At 41.9% G+C, this 19,554-nt stretch overlaps 1 protein-coding gene across 2 annotated transcripts in view; it reads left to right on the top strand.

Annotated features, from left to right (window-relative positions):
* The window catches only part of LOC124144573 (cadherin-23-like), a 64,208-nt gene that overhangs the window by 25,453 nt on the left and 19,201 nt on the right, over window positions 1–19,554 (top strand). For both annotated transcript variants that reach the window (XM_046514054.2, XM_046514055.2), the window contains exons 24-45: window positions 823–994; window positions 1,364–1,463; window positions 2,658–2,788; window positions 3,007–3,128; window positions 3,758–3,939; window positions 4,762–4,979; window positions 5,599–5,773; window positions 7,511–7,650; window positions 8,352–9,653; window positions 10,235–10,333; window positions 12,810–12,974; window positions 13,646–13,786; window positions 14,177–14,293; window positions 14,940–15,039; window positions 15,162–15,277; window positions 15,567–15,657; window positions 15,754–15,887; window positions 16,713–16,835; window positions 17,142–17,261; window positions 17,616–17,798; window positions 18,494–18,743; window positions 19,054–19,323. In XM_046514054.2, coding sequence (XP_046370010.2) covers window positions 823–994; window positions 1,364–1,463; window positions 2,658–2,788; window positions 3,007–3,128; window positions 3,758–3,939; window positions 4,762–4,979; window positions 5,599–5,773; window positions 7,511–7,650; window positions 8,352–9,653; window positions 10,235–10,333; window positions 12,810–12,974; window positions 13,646–13,786; window positions 14,177–14,293; window positions 14,940–15,039; window positions 15,162–15,277; window positions 15,567–15,657; window positions 15,754–15,887; window positions 16,713–16,835; window positions 17,142–17,261; window positions 17,616–17,798; window positions 18,494–18,743; window positions 19,054–19,323 — 4,451 coding nt within the window. The remainder of the gene's footprint in view (window positions 1–822; window positions 995–1,363; window positions 1,464–2,657; window positions 2,789–3,006; window positions 3,129–3,757; window positions 3,940–4,761; window positions 4,980–5,598; window positions 5,774–7,510; window positions 7,651–8,351; window positions 9,654–10,234; window positions 10,334–12,809; window positions 12,975–13,645; window positions 13,787–14,176; window positions 14,294–14,939; window positions 15,040–15,161; window positions 15,278–15,566; window positions 15,658–15,753; window positions 15,888–16,712; window positions 16,836–17,141; window positions 17,262–17,615; window positions 17,799–18,493; window positions 18,744–19,053; window positions 19,324–19,554) is intronic.

Raw genomic sequence — 19,554 nt, 5'->3', positions numbered from 1 at the left:
CAGTATTCCAGTAACATCGCGGCGTGTCAGCTTAATGTGGGAGGAAAGACCGAAGTGATGCAGGTCTCAGACGTTTACCTCTTCGGTGAAACCCACGAGCACGGGTATGGTGCTGACAAACCTAGAAACATAATCGAACCGGGATTCGAACCCACAATCATAGGTTTCTGGCGTGCCCAGGGACACAACTCTGCACAGCAAATCGCGGCGCCTTAGACGACTGGGCCACCCGTGCCCCCTAGTATCATTGCATCAATCATGTGCATGTATATATTTCAACAAAAACATCATATATTGCCTTTAGGGTTTGTACATCATTAGTTTAGGCTGTGATAGTTCTAGCTATATTTATTAGACAAACGATCTAAATGTGTACATAACATTTTCCACTTACGGAATAACCACAAAATATATACAATACATTTACATAGGGCATGATTTATTCAGCATAATTCGCTTGTTTCTTCTGGGGAATCTTAATGAATTGCAAGTTCTGTTTTGGGGGATGAGCGGATTGAGGGGTCCCATAGATACTTCACGATCCATGTTTTGTTCTGTTTTTTACTCCGTCCCTCTAGGAAGATCGGGATGTAATGGGTCACGAGCACCCTTGCGTTAGATTTCCACCGCAGGTTCACCTGATCCAGATTATATTATAAACAGGCAGTCGTCATATCTGGAATATGTCGGGGGTGGCGTTAAAAATAAATAAAGACACACAGCTCAATCATCCGAGTTTTTGTTAAAGCGGCCACAGCAGGACATAACATGTGTTGTCACATTAAACATTTGTTTTCATGTAAAAGCTGCGCTACGTTTCAGGGTGTTTGCCTCTGACGCCGACACCGACAGCAACTTCAACAGCATCACCTACAGCGTGGTAGAAGTCGCCATCAGGGACAGCATCTACCTCTCCCCCACCACAGGGGAGGTGTACATCTTCTCTGACGTCGACTATGACCCACCATCTTCAGTCCATCTGATCAACTTTACGGTATGAAGCGTTGTCATATCTTTTCTTTCATTTGAGTGAGTGAATTTGGTTTTACGCCGCTTTGAACAGTAGTAACTTCACGGCGTGTTAACTTGATGTTGGTGGAATAGCAGGTGTGATGCTGATAGTTACCTCTTTGGTGAACTCAACGAGAACGGGCATGGCGCTGACAAGGCTTAATACATAACCATGATGAATCTTGGATTCGAACCTACGATGATAGGTTTCTGGCAGGCCATGGCACCCAGTTCTGCGCAGCGAATTGCGGCGCCTTAGACGACAGTCACCCGTGTTGTAATCTGAACATGTTGTTGTCGTTGTATGTTGCTCGACCCGTATTTCAACCTTTTGCATTTACTTTCTGACAAGGTCGAGGCCAGTAACACGGCGGACGCGAGCAGCACTGACTTTGCGCAAGTTACTATCTACGTCAACGACATCAATGACAACACCCCTACGTTCGACAAGTGTGAGTTGCATGTTTCTCCAAATATCTCCTCACGAATATGAACGTTTAGAACGAATACATTACAGTAGAAAATTGATACGAAAATGTCATTCAAGGTAACCCATTCTTTCTATACTTTCACACACCTTTTTAATTATTACGTCGTCTAATGATAATCATGATTCTTTCACCAGTTTCATATGAGTGATTGAAATAAGTTCATATGTTAATGTGAAGGGGTTCAGTAAAGGGTTTCGGTGTGTGTGTTGATGCTAAGGGTTTCAGTATATGTGTTGATGTGAAGGGTTTCAGTATATGTGTTATGTGAAGGGTTTCAGTATATGTGTTGATGTGAATAGTTTCAGTAGAGGTATTGATGTGAAGGATTTTACTATATGTATTGATGTTGAGGGTTTCAGTGAATGTATTGATGTGAAGGGTTTCAGTAAAGGTATTGATGTGAAGAGTTACAGTGTCTGTATTGATATGAAGGGTTTCAGTATATGCATTAATATGAAGGGTTACAGTGTCTGTATTGATGTGAAGGGTTTCAGTATATGCATTAATATGAAGAGTTACAGTGTCTGTATTGATGTGAAGAGTTACAGTGTCTGTATTGATGTGAAGGGTTTCAGTATATGCATTAATATGAAGAGTTACAGTGTCTGTATTGATGTGAAGGGTTTCAGTATATGCATTAATATGAAGGGTTACAGTGTCTGTATTGATGTGAAGAGTTACAGTGTCTGTATTGATGTGAAGGGTTTCAGTATATGCATTAATATGAAGAGTTACAGTGTCTGTATTGATGTGAAGGGTTTCAGTATATGCATTAATATGAAGAGTTACAGTGTCTGTATTGATGTGAAGAGTTACAGTGTCTGTATTGATGTGAAGGGTTTCAGTATATGCATTAATATGAAGAGTTACAGTGTCTGTATTGATGTGAAGGGTTTCAGTGTATGTATTGAACTAGGATGGAATCGTAGCACCATCAGTGGCTATTACGAGTTATGCCCCTTCGATGTCCAGCCTAAATATAACTCCAGCCTAGTTTGGCACAGGTGGTAAATGGACTTTTATTGTCAGTTAACTCCTTTGCCTCGGGAAGATGGTATGTGTTGTGACAAAATTAGGTGAGCAGTTACAAATACAAACTATGTTGCAATGCAAAGTACTCGTACCCGTTTATAAATACCTATATCTGTGTTTTAGCGGTATACACATGCACAGTTTACGAGAACGCGACGTCAGGAACGACGTTCGGCTGCAACACGAACGCAACAGACATTGACTCTGGTAACAATGCCGTTTTGAATTACGCCATTGTTCAGCCATTGAACGCTGTGAGTAGCTCTTCTAAAATTTGAACTTATGAGATTTTTTTTATATTTTTCGCATTTTTTAAATTAAAAATATGACAATCATGATGTTTCCTCGGGATATTACACTCTCCAAGTCTTCTGTTTGTTTAATGTCATTCCTGAAAGTTCTTCAGTGAGTAAATGAATGTTACTGATTCGGAAAATTGTAAATCAATGCATGTTATGAACTATTTTTGTAGCCGTTCCAAGTTGACCCAAGCACTGGACAAGTGTCAGTATCCGGCAGCCTGGACTACGAGTCCATCACCACCTACATGCTCAGTGTCCGCGTGAGGGACCAGGGCGCGCCCCCTAGGTCAAGGTAGGTACTCTCCCACTCCATGGCTGGAAACTCAAACTTAAAAGTTACAAGGTCATATTGTTAATCATGTTGTGATTTGAGAAGAACATAACTACTACCCCCTTTTAATGTGGAGATGAGGATGTGACATTCGTCACCCAAAACTCATTTGACCGGAACTCGAATCAAGCGATCCTAGTCTGTGCTGCATCCTCTTTAAACGCAGATCTAGTTTCCAGTTGCGTGTAGAGGTGATAACTCTCTAGAAGAAGTGTAATATAGAGTGAACACTGAGCAAACTTTGACTGCCACAGCTCAATAAAGGATGCGTGGGTTCTTGAATCCATCAGATGTTTTAAAATCCTGTTTCTTATTATTAGATGCAATATTTATTTTTACCAAAGATTATAGATTTATGCATGCATTTGCAGTTTCATTAACACTAAAATACGTTGTTCTTAAAAGACGGTTTCTTAAAACGTTTTCCTTTTACCTCGTTTGCATGTTCAACGATAAGTCTGTTGTTTTAAAAACGTAATGTTAAAGCTCTCTCAGTTAATGTTTCAAAATGCTGATTTGTTTTAGTAAATATAATAAGGAAATAATTTAAGGTAAGGCTTGAATAAAATATGTCAAACTGTCTGTTTCAGTACGTGTCAAGTTGTGGTAGATATTGTTGACGTCAACGACAACCCGCCAGTATTTACCTCTACACCATACAACTTCTCCATCCCGGAGACGTCACCAAAGGCGTCATTCGTGGGAACGTTGTCCGCTACTGACCGCGACACCAACACGAACCTGACCTTCACATTGATCAGCCACACTGAACGTAAGACCCGTTCCGTTGTAACATACATTTAGGAATGTGTTCCGATTGTGTAAGTGTGTATGGTTACCCTAGGGACGGGTTTCACAAAGGTCTGGGGCACCACGACTGTCGTTGGTTGCTGTTCAGGTACGGGAGGAAGGTCAAATGTTAACGGGAATTTGATTTGATGTTATACACAGTTGGCTTCGTTAATTTGATTCCGGTCCCATTGGAATGCACATAATGTACCTTTGTATATACGTCCGGATTGTAGGATTTCCCATTTAGCCGTGTCCGGATTATCGGGTTTTCACTGTGCTATTAAAAATACACTAAAATGATGCATGGTGATGCATTTTAAAAGACACTGAAATAGCAGATAGTGCTATGTACCCACCTTTACTTAAAGCCGTTGTTGGCTGTGTTTACAAACTTTTGTGTGAGACATTTAGCTATAGGGGATCACATATTTCTATCCAATTTTTTTTAATTATACTATCAGGGTTATTTTTAGTAGATCATAGAAAATGACTTAAACATTCAATTTGATAAAATACTATCGGTTGAAATTGTAGTTGGTAAACGTCGATATCTAAAATTAGTTGTTGAGGGCAACTGAAGGTCGGGAGGGGCGGGTGAGTGCGATTGTGTGTTGACGATGTTAGAATGTGGCATCATTTGTACCCCTTCAATAAGTATTATGTCCTTTGGAGGTGTCGTTAGATCTTCACAGGGTGCACGTGGTATCGGAGTAAACGGTCTTGTTTGGATAAGATGGAGTGCATATCCAACCAATGTTACCCGATGGTGTGACACAACTAAATATTCTTTCTTCTCTACCAGTGTTCATCTTGCAAAATAGAGTTGACCTGAAAACTCTTGTCGTCTTCAACTGCAGCGACTCCCTCGACGTTCAAGTCTCCGTCAGTGACGGCATTCACACTGTAAACACCGTCGTTACAGTGAACGTCTTGAGTGTTAATGAGTATACGCCGGTGTTTATAAATAAACAGGGCCTCACCGTGCTTGAGAACACCACGAAAGGCGAGACTATAGGAACGGTAAGTGAATCTTATTCTTAAGAAATTTTGAAGATCTGAACAAGAGATTTTACAATTTCATTACCGGGCGATGTCTGTTTTGTTACTATATTTTTTCCTGCAAGGTATCCTAAGGGAGTTAACAGTTGATCGTCATCAGTGTACCGACACCAACTACAAACATATATCACATACTCGTGACATAACTGTTACGTTAGGAATGAGGTTTTCACTAAAACTAGGCCTCTTTATCTGTTTATAAAATCTTGCTTTGCGATATATTTTCCGGATCTGTAGTGTCGGTGGTCGAACTGTGAATATATAATTATACAATTATTCGTTTCTATTTCTTGCAATTAATGGAGTGGACTCATACAAATGGTACGTTGGATAAAATAACAAAAGAAATTAGTTGACAGAATTATTTTTATCCCACATTTGTGAAATGTTTGATCGCCAGACGCTTGCCAAGTGTTACCAAATGTCTGGGAATGGAAAGAGAAGGCCACTACTATTTCATATGCAATCCCAACACACCGTTAGCTTCCTGAAATAATGTGTTCATGAGGAAATGTTGTTTTCTCTCGACGGATTGTTGGTATAAGATACACGTACTTAACCTATGGGACTTACTCAACAGCTCCAAGCCGAAGACGCAGACTGTGGGCCGAACGGGCATGTGTCGTTTAGCCTCATAGGCGGGAACACAAATCAAACTTTCAAAATCGATAACTCCTCTGGGGAGATAACTCTTGATGGTCAACTGGACTACGAAGCAATCAAAGAATACAGACTGTTGGTCAAAGCCGAAGACGGTTAGTGAATTCATTGAAGCATTTCCCGACCGTTGTTTAAAAATGTAAGGGTTAATAATAATAATAATAAAAATAAAAAATAAATAAAAATAAAAATAATAATAATAATAATAATAATAATAATAATAATAATGGCCGAAACAAGAAATTCACGATATTGACCCCCTCACACGAAGAATCATGTCAGACAATAGATCATCAATCGCTTAAATATTTACCAATCATGATGTGAGGGTGTGGCTTGATTAACGTGGAGGTTCTTCAGGATGGAATTGTATTGTGCACTTTTGCACACATGTATGTGCCCCTTGTGAAGCATGTCAAGAAAACAAGGCATTCCACAGTTTTCTAAACGAGCCAAGTATGTGGGATATAATCTCCATGTCAGTGTTGATGGTTCTGTAATGCTGGACGGTACAGAAATGTGTGTCAACCAAACGAAAGTGCCATATGAAATCGGCCCAGACTCAGTTTTTCATGGAGCGGCTATCTGAACGACTACTGCATCGGGTTTATGTGCAGTGTTTTGATAAGATAAGCGACTGGCCTGACTGATAAGTGAAACAGAAGGCTTTCGGTTTGGTGCTCAGGACAAGTCACTTCCCGCTTGAAACCGTCAATGTAAATATGAAATGTAGAATGTGCCATGAATTTAATGAGACTGTCCAACACATTATCAGTGGATGCCCGGCTTTGGCACAAACACGCTATATACCATGCAAGAGATAATTACCCCTTTCAATGGGTCAGCATGCACTCAATAATCATTCTCAGCTCCCCGGGGAGTATATAACCCAAGCTACCGGTGAGGCGCTAGAATGTTAGCATCCTACCGGGTACCCATGAACTGCTGGTTTAAAAGAGGCACATTTCGAACAAGTCATACATACATGTACATACTGATTGGTTTTATCTGGAGGCATTACAAGTACATACTGATTGGTTTTATCTTGAGGCATTACAAGTACATACTGATTGGTTTTATCTGGAGGCATTACATGTACATACTGATTGGTTTTATCTGGAGGCATTACAAGTACATACTGATTGGTTTTATCTGGAGGCATTACAAGTACATACTGATTGGTTTTATCTTGAGGCATTACAAGTACATACTGATTGGTTTTATCTTGAGGCATTACAAGTACATACTGATTGGTTTTATCTGGAGGCATTACAAGTACATACGGATTGGTTTTATCTGGAGGCATTACAAGTACATACTGATTGGTTTTATCTTGAGGCATTACAAGTACATACTGATTGGTTTTATCTGGAGGCATTACAAGTACATACGGATTGGTTTTATCTTGAGGCATTACATGTACACACTGATTGGTTTTATCTGGAGGCATTACAAGTACATACTGATTGGTTTTATCTTGAGGCATTACAAGTACATACTGATTGATTTTATCTGGAGGCATCAGGAGACACATTGATGTACACGTAATTAAGGTTTCTCTTTTAATTACTTGCTTTACGGATAAATTTTCGAAAGGTGAATTCTGTTCCCCATTTGTGAAGTTCTAAATGGGCGGATCCGTTTGAGCAAAGTGGCAATAATATATCGTTTTTGTGGAGTTTGCCTGTTTAAACTTGTATATCCCGGATCATGTTAGCAGTAATCGTCTGTTCAAGCTGTTCTTACAAAGCTGTCAGCTGACGTGCATCCACCGTACTGGTCATGTCTGATGTCGTGCTATTTGTGTAACAAGATTGTTGCCTGTGATTAAGGTGGACGTCCCCCTCGCCTGAGCTTCACCACCGTCAGTGTCGCGGTGGTCGACGTTGATGACAGCGCTCCTGTGTTTGACAGGGTGGAGTTTACAAGCACCGTCTACGAAAACTCACCTAACGGAACATCTATCCTCAAGGTAAACTTGACGTCCGACGCAAATCCCTATTTTGACTCGAACCATCTTTTTTGTACCGTGTTTTCTTCCAATGAACAATTGACTTGCCATTGCATGTATGTGTGATACGATCTCCTTTTTTATCTGATCTGATAGTGATCAATAAACATGTTAATGGTATCAATCGACTTTGCTTTCAGCTGAGAATTCTTATGAACATGGAAAGGGTTTTGTCGTTTTCATTGAATTAAATTGTATACTTCACTAATCATATTTACAGGTTAATTACGATGTTCAGTGATTTCTTGGTAGTGACCGCCTACGTGGTCTAGTGGTAGAGCGTCCGCTCGGAGACCGGAAGGTCCGGGGTTCGATGCCCGGCCGCGTCATACCAAAAGATGACGGTACTTGGTGGTACTTGTTATTACCCTATCTGGCGCTCGGCATTAAGAGCTCGAAGTCTCACTGGGGTATTCATGTTAACCTGCGGCACGGTATATCAGTGGGCTAGCACTATAAAACCGTCAGTGGTCCAGACTAACACACACGCACGCACGCACGCACGCACGCACGCACGCACGCACGCACGCACGCGCGCGCGTTAAACACAATTTCACCTCACCTCACCTTCTTGGTAGTATTTTGAAGGCTACAGGTTACGCTGCTACCTTGTAACAGATCCGTTAGTAATTTGACAGATGGCCTCAATTTGTACATTTCAGTTGACTGCTCGTGACGTGGATACACCTAATGGCAATCTGCAGTTCGGAATCATGACGCCCGGCCAAGGAATAGCTGTCAGTCCAGACGGCACATTGTCTGTAGACGGTAACCTGGACGCTGACGGTAATACCAACGTCATCGTTGCCAACGTGACAGTGACGGATGGCGCCAGAGTGGCTGAGGCTGTAGCAAGAGTCACCATCATGGACGTCAACGACAATATCCCGGTCCTGACCATAGGTCCAAGAAACATCTCCGTGCCCGAGAACGCCGTGGTCGGTCAGGTGATAGCCAACGTTAACGCAACTGACGCTGATAGATCCAACAGCGGTTTTACCTATTGGTTGACCAGGACGGACGGGAAGTTTGCCATCAACGCCTCCTCCGGTGTTTTGATTGTTGATGAAGAGTTTGACCGGAGTGTTCAAGATTACTACAATGTAGGAATTCACGTCAGCGATCACGGAATCCCTCCCAAATTCTCCGATGATACTTTAACCGTTGTTATAATAGACAGCAACAACGCCCCTGTGTTCAACAAGACCGAGTTTCCATTCAGTGTGTCCGAGAATGCATCCATAGATACAATGGTCGGTCGGCTGGTAGCATACGATGTCGACAGGGGATCGTCAGGTGATATTCAGTATTCCTTCATATCTGGGAATAATGACGGTATGTTTACAGTAGGACCCACAACAGGAGAGATATCTCTCCAGAAAAGCCTGGATTATGAACATAGAAATACCTATACCCTCATGGTTCAAGCAACGGACAGCTCGTATTCTCCCAAAAGTAGTACAAGTACTGTTATTATAACTGTCCTGGATATTCCAGAAGCTCCCCAATGGCCGTTACCACTCCCTGTTGTGTATATGGTAAAGACCAACTCATGTAACAAATCTAGGCTGACCGCGTTCTCAAGGGACATCACCTCGATAACGAATAGTCCATCGGAAGTGGTGTACCGACTTCTGAACGATACCCACGTCTTCTCGCTGGCGAACTCAACGGGGGCGTTAACTGTCTCCGACCCCTCTCTGTCAGTAGGATCCTACGTGTTGGGGTTAGAAGCCTGTAATGTTGACCACCCTGACCTGTGTACAGAGGCCGCGCTGACCATTGTAGTGACCAGTGATGTCACGTTCTTCTTCTGTCCTGCTTTCCTCGTTAAAGATGTGAAGGAGGATGCAGCGGTTGGTTATGTCGTGGCCGACCTCAACACCACCGTCAGCGATGGCGACGTCACTTACAACATCACAGAGGGGAATACAGAGAAGAAGTTCTCCATCAATACGATTACTGTAAGTTGGATGTTAGTGAGTCCTCGGTCATCAGGACAGTTTGCAGGTACATCGGCGAGTTTTTGAAGCCTTGATAATCTCTTGTTGTGTTTGCCAGTTCAGAAAGAGTCGTGTCTGATACAGCTTTGTTAGTTTACACCTGCCATCACGTGTCATGCAATCCTTTCTGAACTACCAGTGAGCGCATGTTCATTTACGCCGTTGTACATCAATATTACAGTTATACCTCAGCGGTGTGTTAGTAATCGAGTCTGGACCAGATACCTTAGTGGTTAGTATTAACGAAGATCTACGTCATCTGGGTACGATGACAATCGATCAGCCAGATGACACGTTGTAACAACACGATCTCCATTGTATTAGGCCCTAACGGCTACCATGAGGTACAACATTGGAGTTTAAGCCAGAATTTACACGGAGGTCCATTTTATTGCTTGTTATCAAATTAAGTTTTTTTTTGTTCTGCTACGTCAGGAATTTGTTATGACTGTGGAAATTACTCATCATTATACTGACAAATATTACTACGTTAAAGTTGGATCATCTATCGTATGAAGCTGATGCTGTTGAATGTCTACCAGGGCGTGGTCACTGTAGCCGAGCGTCTAGACCGGGAGAAGACAGACCGCTATGCGCTGCTGGTTGTTGCGGGCAACGGAACTCAGCAGGCACAGACACAGGTACTTGGGATGCTGTCATGGCTAGTTTCATTGTTTCATGTAATCATGGCTGGTAATGCATTTAGATATGTGGTTTAAGTGACTTCTCGTGTTGGGTAGTTACGTGTTTTCTCGATTTTTTCTGTTAAGCGATGAGTAGGTTTGTTTCGACGCCACTGAAAATGTAACTTGATGTAGGAGGATAGCCCTAAGTGATGCAGAGTTATGTACCATTGAGTGTACACAGTTATGTACCACTGAGTACCGGCATGCACAACAATGTACAATTATGTAAAACTAGTCATGTGTACCAGCATGTACCACTGTGTACAATCATATACAACTGAGTACCAACATGTACCACTGTGTACAAGCATGTACCACTGAGTACCATCATCATGGACAACTGTGTACAACCATATACCACTGAGTACCACCAGCATGTACCACTATGTACAATCATGTACCACTAAGTACCACCAGCATGTACCACTATGCACAATCATATACCACTGAGTACCACCAGCATGTACCACTGTGTACAATCATATACCACTAAGTACCACCAGCATGTACCACTATGTACAATCACATACAACTGAGTACCACCAGCATGTACCACTGTGTACAATCATATACCACTGAGTACCACCAGCATGTACCACTGTGTACAATCATATACCACTGAGTACCACCAGCATGTAACACTGTGTACAATCATATAACACTGAGTACCACCAGCATGTACCACTGTGTACAATCACATACCACTGAGTACCACCAGCATGTACCACTGTGTACAATCATATACCACTGAGTACCACCAGCATGTACCACTGTGTACAATCATATACCACTGAGTACCACCAGCATGTAACACTGTGTACAATCATATACCACTGAGTACCACCAGCATGTAACACTGTGTACAATCATATAACACTGAGTACCACCAGCATGTACCACTGTGTACAATCACATACCACTGAGTACCACCAGCATGTACCACTGTGTACAATCATATACCACTGAGTACCACCAGCATGTACCACTGTGTACAATCATATACCACTGAGTACCACCAGCATGTAACACTGTGTACAATCATATAACACTGAGTACCACCAGCATGTACCACTGTGTACAATCATATACCACTGAGTACCACCAGCATGTAACACTGTGTACAATCATATAACACTGAGTACCACCAGCATGTACCACTGTGTACAATCATATACCACTGAGTACCACCAGCATGTAACACTGTGTACAATCATATAACACTGAGTACCACCAACATGTACCACTGTGTACAATCATATAACACTGAGTACCAACAACATGTACCTCTGTGTACAATCATATACCACTGAGTACCAACATTTAACACTGTGTAAATCATGTACCACTGAGTACCACCAGCATCTACTACTGTGTTAATCACATACCACTGAGTACCACCAGCATGTACGACTATGTACAATCATATACCACTAAGTACCACCAGCATGCACCACTGTGTACAATCATATACCACTGCGTACCACCAACATGTCCCACAATGTACAATCATATACCACTGAGTACCACCAGCATGTACCACTGTGTACAATCATAAACCACTGAGTACCACCAGCATGTACCACAATGTACAATCATATACCACTGCGTACCACCAGCATGTACCACTGTGTAAATCATATACCACTGAGTACCACCAACATGTACCTCTGTGTACAATCATATACCACTGAGTACCACCAACATGTACCACAATGTACAATCATATACCACTGAGTACAACCAACATGTACCACTGTGTACAATCATATACCACTGATACCACCAACATGTACCACTGTGTACAATCATATACCACTGAGTGCCACCAACATGTACCACTGTGTTCAATCATATGCCAATGAGTACCACCAGCATGTACCACTGTGTAGAATCATATACCACTGAGTACCACCAGCATGTACCACTGTGTACAATCATATACCACTGAGCACCACCAACATGTACCACTGTGTACAATCATATACCACTGAGTACCACCAACATGTACCACTGTGTACAATCATATACCACTGAGCACCACCAACATGTACCACTGTGTACAATCATATGCCACTGATACCACCAACATGTACCACTGTGTACAATCATATAACACTGAGTACCACCAACATGTACCACTGTGTACAATTGTGTACCACTGAGCACCGGCATGTACCACTGTGTACAATCATATAACACTGAGCACCACCAACATGTACCACTGTGTACAATTGTGTACCGCTGAGCACCGGCATGTATCATCAAGGATCAGAAAAGATCCATACACACATCAGAACATCGCCTGATTCACTTATTCAAAATCAGAGTATTTGCTATCTTTAATGTATTTTGTAGTTAGTCGGGCTACGTTTTGTTGAACTGTTTCTTACATCTTATACAAACATGTTGTGAAGCATTGCATGTCGCGTAGGTTGTAGTGAGGGTGGTTGACGTTCAGGACAGCGTCCCCACGTTCCCCCTGTTCGAGTACGACGGAGAGATACTGGAGTCAGCTACCCCCGGGGACACAGTGTGGAGGAGGGGGAGCACGGGGCCCCTCGTTGTCACTGCCCAGGACGCGGATGAAAACACAGTGGTAAGAGTCAGGGCCTCTAAAAGTAAGTTAACGAATTGCTATACTCAGTCGGGGCTGTGGTGTGGGCATGTTCAAACAAGTAAACCACTGCTCGTCAAACACACCAATATATATGCAATGAAAGCCTTTTTATGGTAAAGCAAACGTAGACAGCCAATGGCTAGTATATCGCACACTCTAGCTCCTAAACAACGTGCGTGTAACTATTCACTTACCCTTTTTTATGTTCAATGTGTTTTGCACATATCGAAACCGAAAAAGAATTGAAGCGGACATAAAATATTCAAACACTCAATCCTCACAATACAAATACTTCCAAGTGTTTATTCCTTCACACAAAGGCATTGCAGTAGTACGTCATTTACAAGTGTAGGTGGCGACACATTTAGCTCTCATGTATACAACTAGAACTGCACTAAAGCATTCGCAAAGAGTCTTCACGTGATACATAAAAACAGTGTATACGCCTACACATTAAGTGAAAAGGAGAAATGTATAGGTCAATATACCTACGGTTATAACAAACGAAACCATGGCAACGAGGCCGGAAGTGAGTTATTAAATGACCGTTATAGTAACCATGATTCCTAAATGAGCTAACTGATACTTTGAATGTCATCTTATTCTGAAGGACTTCTGAACTGATTACCATAATGATATATTGTTTTCAGCTTCGGTACAGGATCAACGCCACCACAGACACGTCTAACGGTAGTTTTACTGTCAATGCGACATCTGGCGCGGTGAAACTGGCAAGGGAAGTCGACAGAGAAACAATGCTGGAGTCGCTCCATGATAAATACACATTCCAGGTGGGCACTCTCTTACTATGAAACTACACAATGTGAAAAGGGAGAAACCTGATCTTGACACACAGTCTTACACAAAGGATAACAAGGTGGTTCTTGCATCCTGACAAATGGAACTATTAAGTTACATCTCTGAACATGAAGACAATGGGTGGAAGCTGAGGAGCGAAGAAATCTATACCTCAGTTGATTTTACCATATGTTTAATTTTCAATTGAAAATATCTTAAGTTAGCGATATCATATCCAAAAAATGAACTTCAGAAGGATTCTTTGAGTGCTGACTAAGCTGATTAAACGTCAAAACGGTTTTCTTTTCAAATTGTCAATTACACAAAAACAAACTCGGTACACTTTCTTTTGTGACTATTAACAACATTCTGCTTTTCCACAGATTGTAGCATCTGATGAAAGCAACAACGTCTCTACCACCGTTGTCGTGGAAGTGAAAGACGTCAATGACAACAGCCCTCAGTTTGAGATCTCGGAGCTGAACATAACTATCCCAGAAGTGAGTTCAAATTTAACGCTGTAACTGTGTGTACAGTTTTTGTTATATTAGTAGTTCACACACGCACGCACACACACACACACACACACACACACACATGCACAGACACAAACACCGACACACACACACACACACACACACACACACACACACACACACACACACACACACACACGCGCACACACACACACACACACACACGCACACACACACAGACAATCAGTCGCACACACTCCTACACACTGAGCATAACGGTACAAGGATGTGGATGCTACCATGGTAACCATAACGTCATAGAGAAATCTCAGGCGCCTTCGAAATAATTGCAATTGATTTGTTAATTTAATAAGAAGGCTTAACATAGCTTTACCAATAAGTTAGGATATTTTACATTTGTCGGGTCAGCGTTGAACGTTGGAGTAGCCGTCAAAGGGACGTATATCTATTTTCTTTAGTGTTTTCTTAATTTCTATTTACATTTAATTCGGCGTGAATTAAAAACAATCCAGTTGATAATCCTTGTCGGTCAATCTATCATGCGATCGGTCAATCGACAAGAAACTCGAAAGAAAGCACAAAATAACTCCAAAACATCCGAAGGTTTATTTAGATATCGTCTTTCGTCATTTCTTTTGTTTCCGCTCAGGACATCGGCGTTCGTGAAGTCATCACTAAAGTTAACGCAACTGACGAGGACAGCACTGACCAAGGCCGATTGACCTACTGGCTGACCAGTGCAAACACAGGTATTTTCACACGTGTTTCTCACGATTTGAAAGCGATATGGATCTCCTTTTTTCCAACTGCTTGCTTTTGTTCCAGGTTTCGTGTGACATGATAAAAAAAAATCCCATCTATTACACTTCAGATCCATTCGCGGTGAACGAATATTCAGGGGAGGTAACTGTGACTCGCCTACTCGACAGGGAGAATGTTTCAAGCTACGTTCTTGAGTTGATGGTTCGAGACACTGGAGGCAGAAATGTAAATACCTTCGTTATGTTACTCTCACCGAATATTAAATTGTTGCTTCCTCATATTCGACGTCCATACCTGTACTTATTACTTAAAATTACTGAAATATATGACCTGAATTTCAGACTTTGTAATAACTTTATGTAATCGTTTAAAATAATTATATAATTCCAACAATACACTTACACCTTGTTTGTTAGCTAACAGTACCACCTCTACAAATGGCCGGTCCCTTAAATACACCGAAGCGCTGATAGAGGGTCCATCTAGTGTTATGTTGTATTGCCGTTTCTTTCAGAGCACCATGATCTTAACCGTCACTCTTAGCGACGTCAACGACAACACGCCGACGTTTGACAACAGCAGCTACGTCTTCAAGGTGGAGGAAGGTACGTAAGATAATCAGGACACTATTTGAACACAAGACACAATAACAATCATTTCACCCAAAACACAATCTTACTCATTGTTGTTGGCGTGTGCAGGTCTGGACGGAGTAAACGCCACCACGTCACTATCTGCATCGGACCTTGACCTCGGTGTCAACAGTCACCTCACCTTCAGCATTATTGGTGGGAATTCCAACAACGCTTTCAGCATCCAGACATTTGGGAAACAGGTGGGTACAAGAGCGTTCTAAATAGTAAATATACATTGGTTCATCCCCGTCAAGATCCGGGTTGGAATTGATCTTCACCACCCTATGCTTAAGGTAAGAGGCGACTAACAGGATCGGGTGGTCAGGCTCGGTAACTTGCTTGATGCATGTCATCGTATCCCATTTGCGCAGATCGATGCCCATGAATCAAACACTGGATTGTCTGGTCAAGACTCGATTATTTACATACCGCCTTCATATAGCTGGAATATTGTTGAGTGCGGCGGTAAACAACCAACAAACAAACAAAAAACTATAAGAAGTCGGTAAAATTTTACAACGCTTGAAGTAACTCTTTCATACTTTCGCCAAATAACACGAGTACTAAACGAATTCTTTGTAATGTGTGTTTTAACTCGTGATATTCACCCCTGTTTAAAAAACTAAAGACGATAAATGATGGTACTTAATGTTTCACTGCCCGGCAATCGATATTAAGGGGCTAAAACAAGGACTGGTCGACTCGAGTCTGTATACTGTGTATGAGTGGGGTATCTATGTTATCTCAGTAGGCTAGCACTATAAAGTTGGCATGCACGTTGCTATGTAAGTTCAATAACCTTGAACGCGACGTTAAACCCCATTTCACCTCATCTCACCTTTCACCTTGTTAAACTGAGGCCCGAAACAATCAATGGCCTTTGAGGCTTGGGGAAAACAGAATATGACATAATTTTTGGACTTCCAATTTCCTTTTGTGAGGCCACCTTTACGCGATGCAGACCAGCCTTATATCTTTCGGCTCAATGTCAACACGCCACTCTATCGGGTGAATTCCTACTGCAGGGTGTGTTGACGGTTGACCGCGCACTGGACCGAGAGGAGCTTGGGAATACCTTGACCGGAAGTGACCGTATCATTCAACTGACGCTACAAGTGAATGACGATGGCCAGGAACGACAGCTATCGGTAACAGGGATTATTTGTGGGATATTTATGTAAAGTTACATAAATATATGAATGGCTGGGGTTTTGGAACATCCTGGTGAACCTGGAAATTACACCATTTGAAGAATTTACACGAACATCGTTTTATAGTGTCATCGTTAACTATTCCAACGTCTACAAATGACCACTGGCGCATCAAACAGTGGAGAAATAGTTAATGGTTAGCTTGTTATTGTCATCAAAAGTAAAATGAACCATTTTTTCAGATTGTAGCATGGATAACAATGGTGACTTATGTTTGTAATTGAATCTATTGTGTTTATTCAGAGCACCTGCACGGTATATGTACACGTGACGGACATCAACGACAACAGCCCCACGTTCGTCAAGAAAGACTATGCTGGCAGCGTAACCGAGAACTCCATAAACAACACTCAAGTCACACTGGTATGGCAATATGTGTTGTCATGTAAGCGATGATGTTAGATTAATCGCGAATTTATATAATGAAATGCTGTAAACTAATTAACAAAAAGACAGGATTCGAAGATAATTTGGTGAGTTTAAAGCTGCTTTGTCAACGATTTTGGAGAGATCACAAATACATAACCTGCTTATTACCGTCACATTGCAATATATAAATCGTTAATATTCAGAGAGTTTATTTAAACGAATATATCATATACTGGAAACTGGCGATGGGTGTGGAATCTTTGCATCTTATTCTCGACCATATACATATTTATACATGCTATCTTAATGTCGTTATCGCAACATGCACATGTCTGTTGGTTGCTGCAGGTACCGGCACTATCAGCTACCGACCCCGACAGCGGACTCAATGGCACCGCGGGGATCAGATATGAGTTAGAGACGGCAGGTGTTCCCTTCAGAATAGATGATGTCAATGGTACCGTGTTCGTCTACTACAGGAACGACACCGACAACATCGACAGGGAGAAAACACAAGAGTATCAACTGAAGGTAACACTCCAGAAAAAGCATTAGATGCGAAGACGTTTCATCCTGGTTCCTCGTTTAGGGCAAGAGGCATACAGGACGATAAGCACAAGCTGCATTAATTCCTGAAGCGTTTAGATACATGTACCTCCGTTTAATGATTATGGGAAATTGTTAAATGGTTTAATTTCGTCAGAGCCGTATATTTTATCATCTACTGTTCACGACATGTACAAAACACGGGTACTATTTTTTATAATGAAAAAAAGACAATCGACTCTGCTTTTGGCAGATATTTCTTATGAGTATGGAAAGGGTTATGGAGCTATGATTTATTACAACTTTTAGTATGTGACATATCAATAAATGATAATGTTTCACAGTGTCCCTTACATGTAAGTCAATTGTTGGCTTGTTGAATGGGGGTTTAATTATTATGTATTTACTGTTGCAAACCAGCGTTAGAACTTTACACTGGTCCTGTAGTCCTTGTCAAACTGACCAATAGTTGAGGTATCATAGTAGAAACTCGCCATTTTAATGTTTTTGCTGTACGTTAACATTACAAGGACTTGTGGACTACAGCTGTTAGTTTCTACTGCTGTTAACCTTCATGTGACACGTTTAATAAAGTATGCCTGTCTGTAATGTGCTCTTCGCTTAACCCACCCATCATTAGGAACCTCGCCGCGTAACCTTTTTGTTGTTGTAACCCCCAGGTCGCTGCAGTGGACGATGACGGCAACGGCAGACGCACCGTCGCCAACTTCACTGTCGCAGTCACTGACGTCAACGATGTCACGCCAGTCTTCGGACAGACTCACTACAGCTTCAATGTGTCCGAGGCAGCGCCGTTGTCGTTCAGCGTCGGGGAGGTTGTAGCTACTGATGGCGATGTTGGCACGTGGGTCACATACACCGTCGTCAGCGGGGCCGAGTCAAGATTCTACATAAAAGACTCTCTTAATGGTATCGTTGACTGTCATTTCGTTGTACTTGGTTTGGTCGAAATCGATAGCGACGCACTGACAACTTTTTTCTTACGTGATTCCCGTTTTGAACAGGTGAGGTGAGGTGAAATGGGGTTTAACGATTATTGCACTTATAAAGCGGCGTGCATATACTGTAATATTGATGGCCTCCTCAGTGACTCGACTTTAACATGCACTAGCGCTTTGCACATGAGAGCAGAGGTGATATTAAGCAAACAAAATAACAGCAATATATATATCTTTAAAAGCATTAGTATTTTATGCAAATTTAATATTCACCTTCAAAGGCACCATCCTGGTTGCTGGTGGACTGGACAGAGAAGTGGCCAGCGAATACAGCTTGAACGTCTCCGCCTCCGACGGCTTACACAGAGGCTACACTACTGTCAACATCACCGTGAACGACGCCAACGACAACTGTCCGGTCTTCTCGAACCCCAATGTTCACTTTGACATCATGGAAGGCGAGGCTGGGAATGTGACTGTTGGCCTGCTGCAGGCGTCTGACGCCGACATTGGTGTTAACGGAGAATTTCGCTTCTTCACAAACGATACTGGTATGTGAAGGGTGATTGGAAAAAAATGAATATTATTTGTTTTTGATGTTTCTCTCACCCGTCTATTTCTCATCTTAAATGATTTGAACAGTTACTCTACCTCCTTTTGGAGTGTTAGTGCGACAGCAAAACAATTCATTAGTAAGGATCGCATCTCTTCCACTTGCAATATATTCAAATTTAATTAAGTTGATGATGAAGCGTTGATTGATTAAACTGGGACTTTTTCAG

The sequence above is a fragment of the Haliotis rufescens genome, unplaced genomic scaffold (assembly GCF_023055435.1).
Source record: "Haliotis rufescens isolate VD_foot unplaced genomic scaffold, xgHalRufe1.0.p SCAF_11, whole genome shotgun sequence".
Lineage (NCBI taxonomy): Eukaryota > Metazoa > Mollusca > Gastropoda > Lepetellida > Haliotidae > Haliotis > Haliotis rufescens.
The sequence above is the reverse complement of the archived record's forward strand: the minus strand, read 5'-3'. Positions and strand labels throughout refer to the sequence as shown.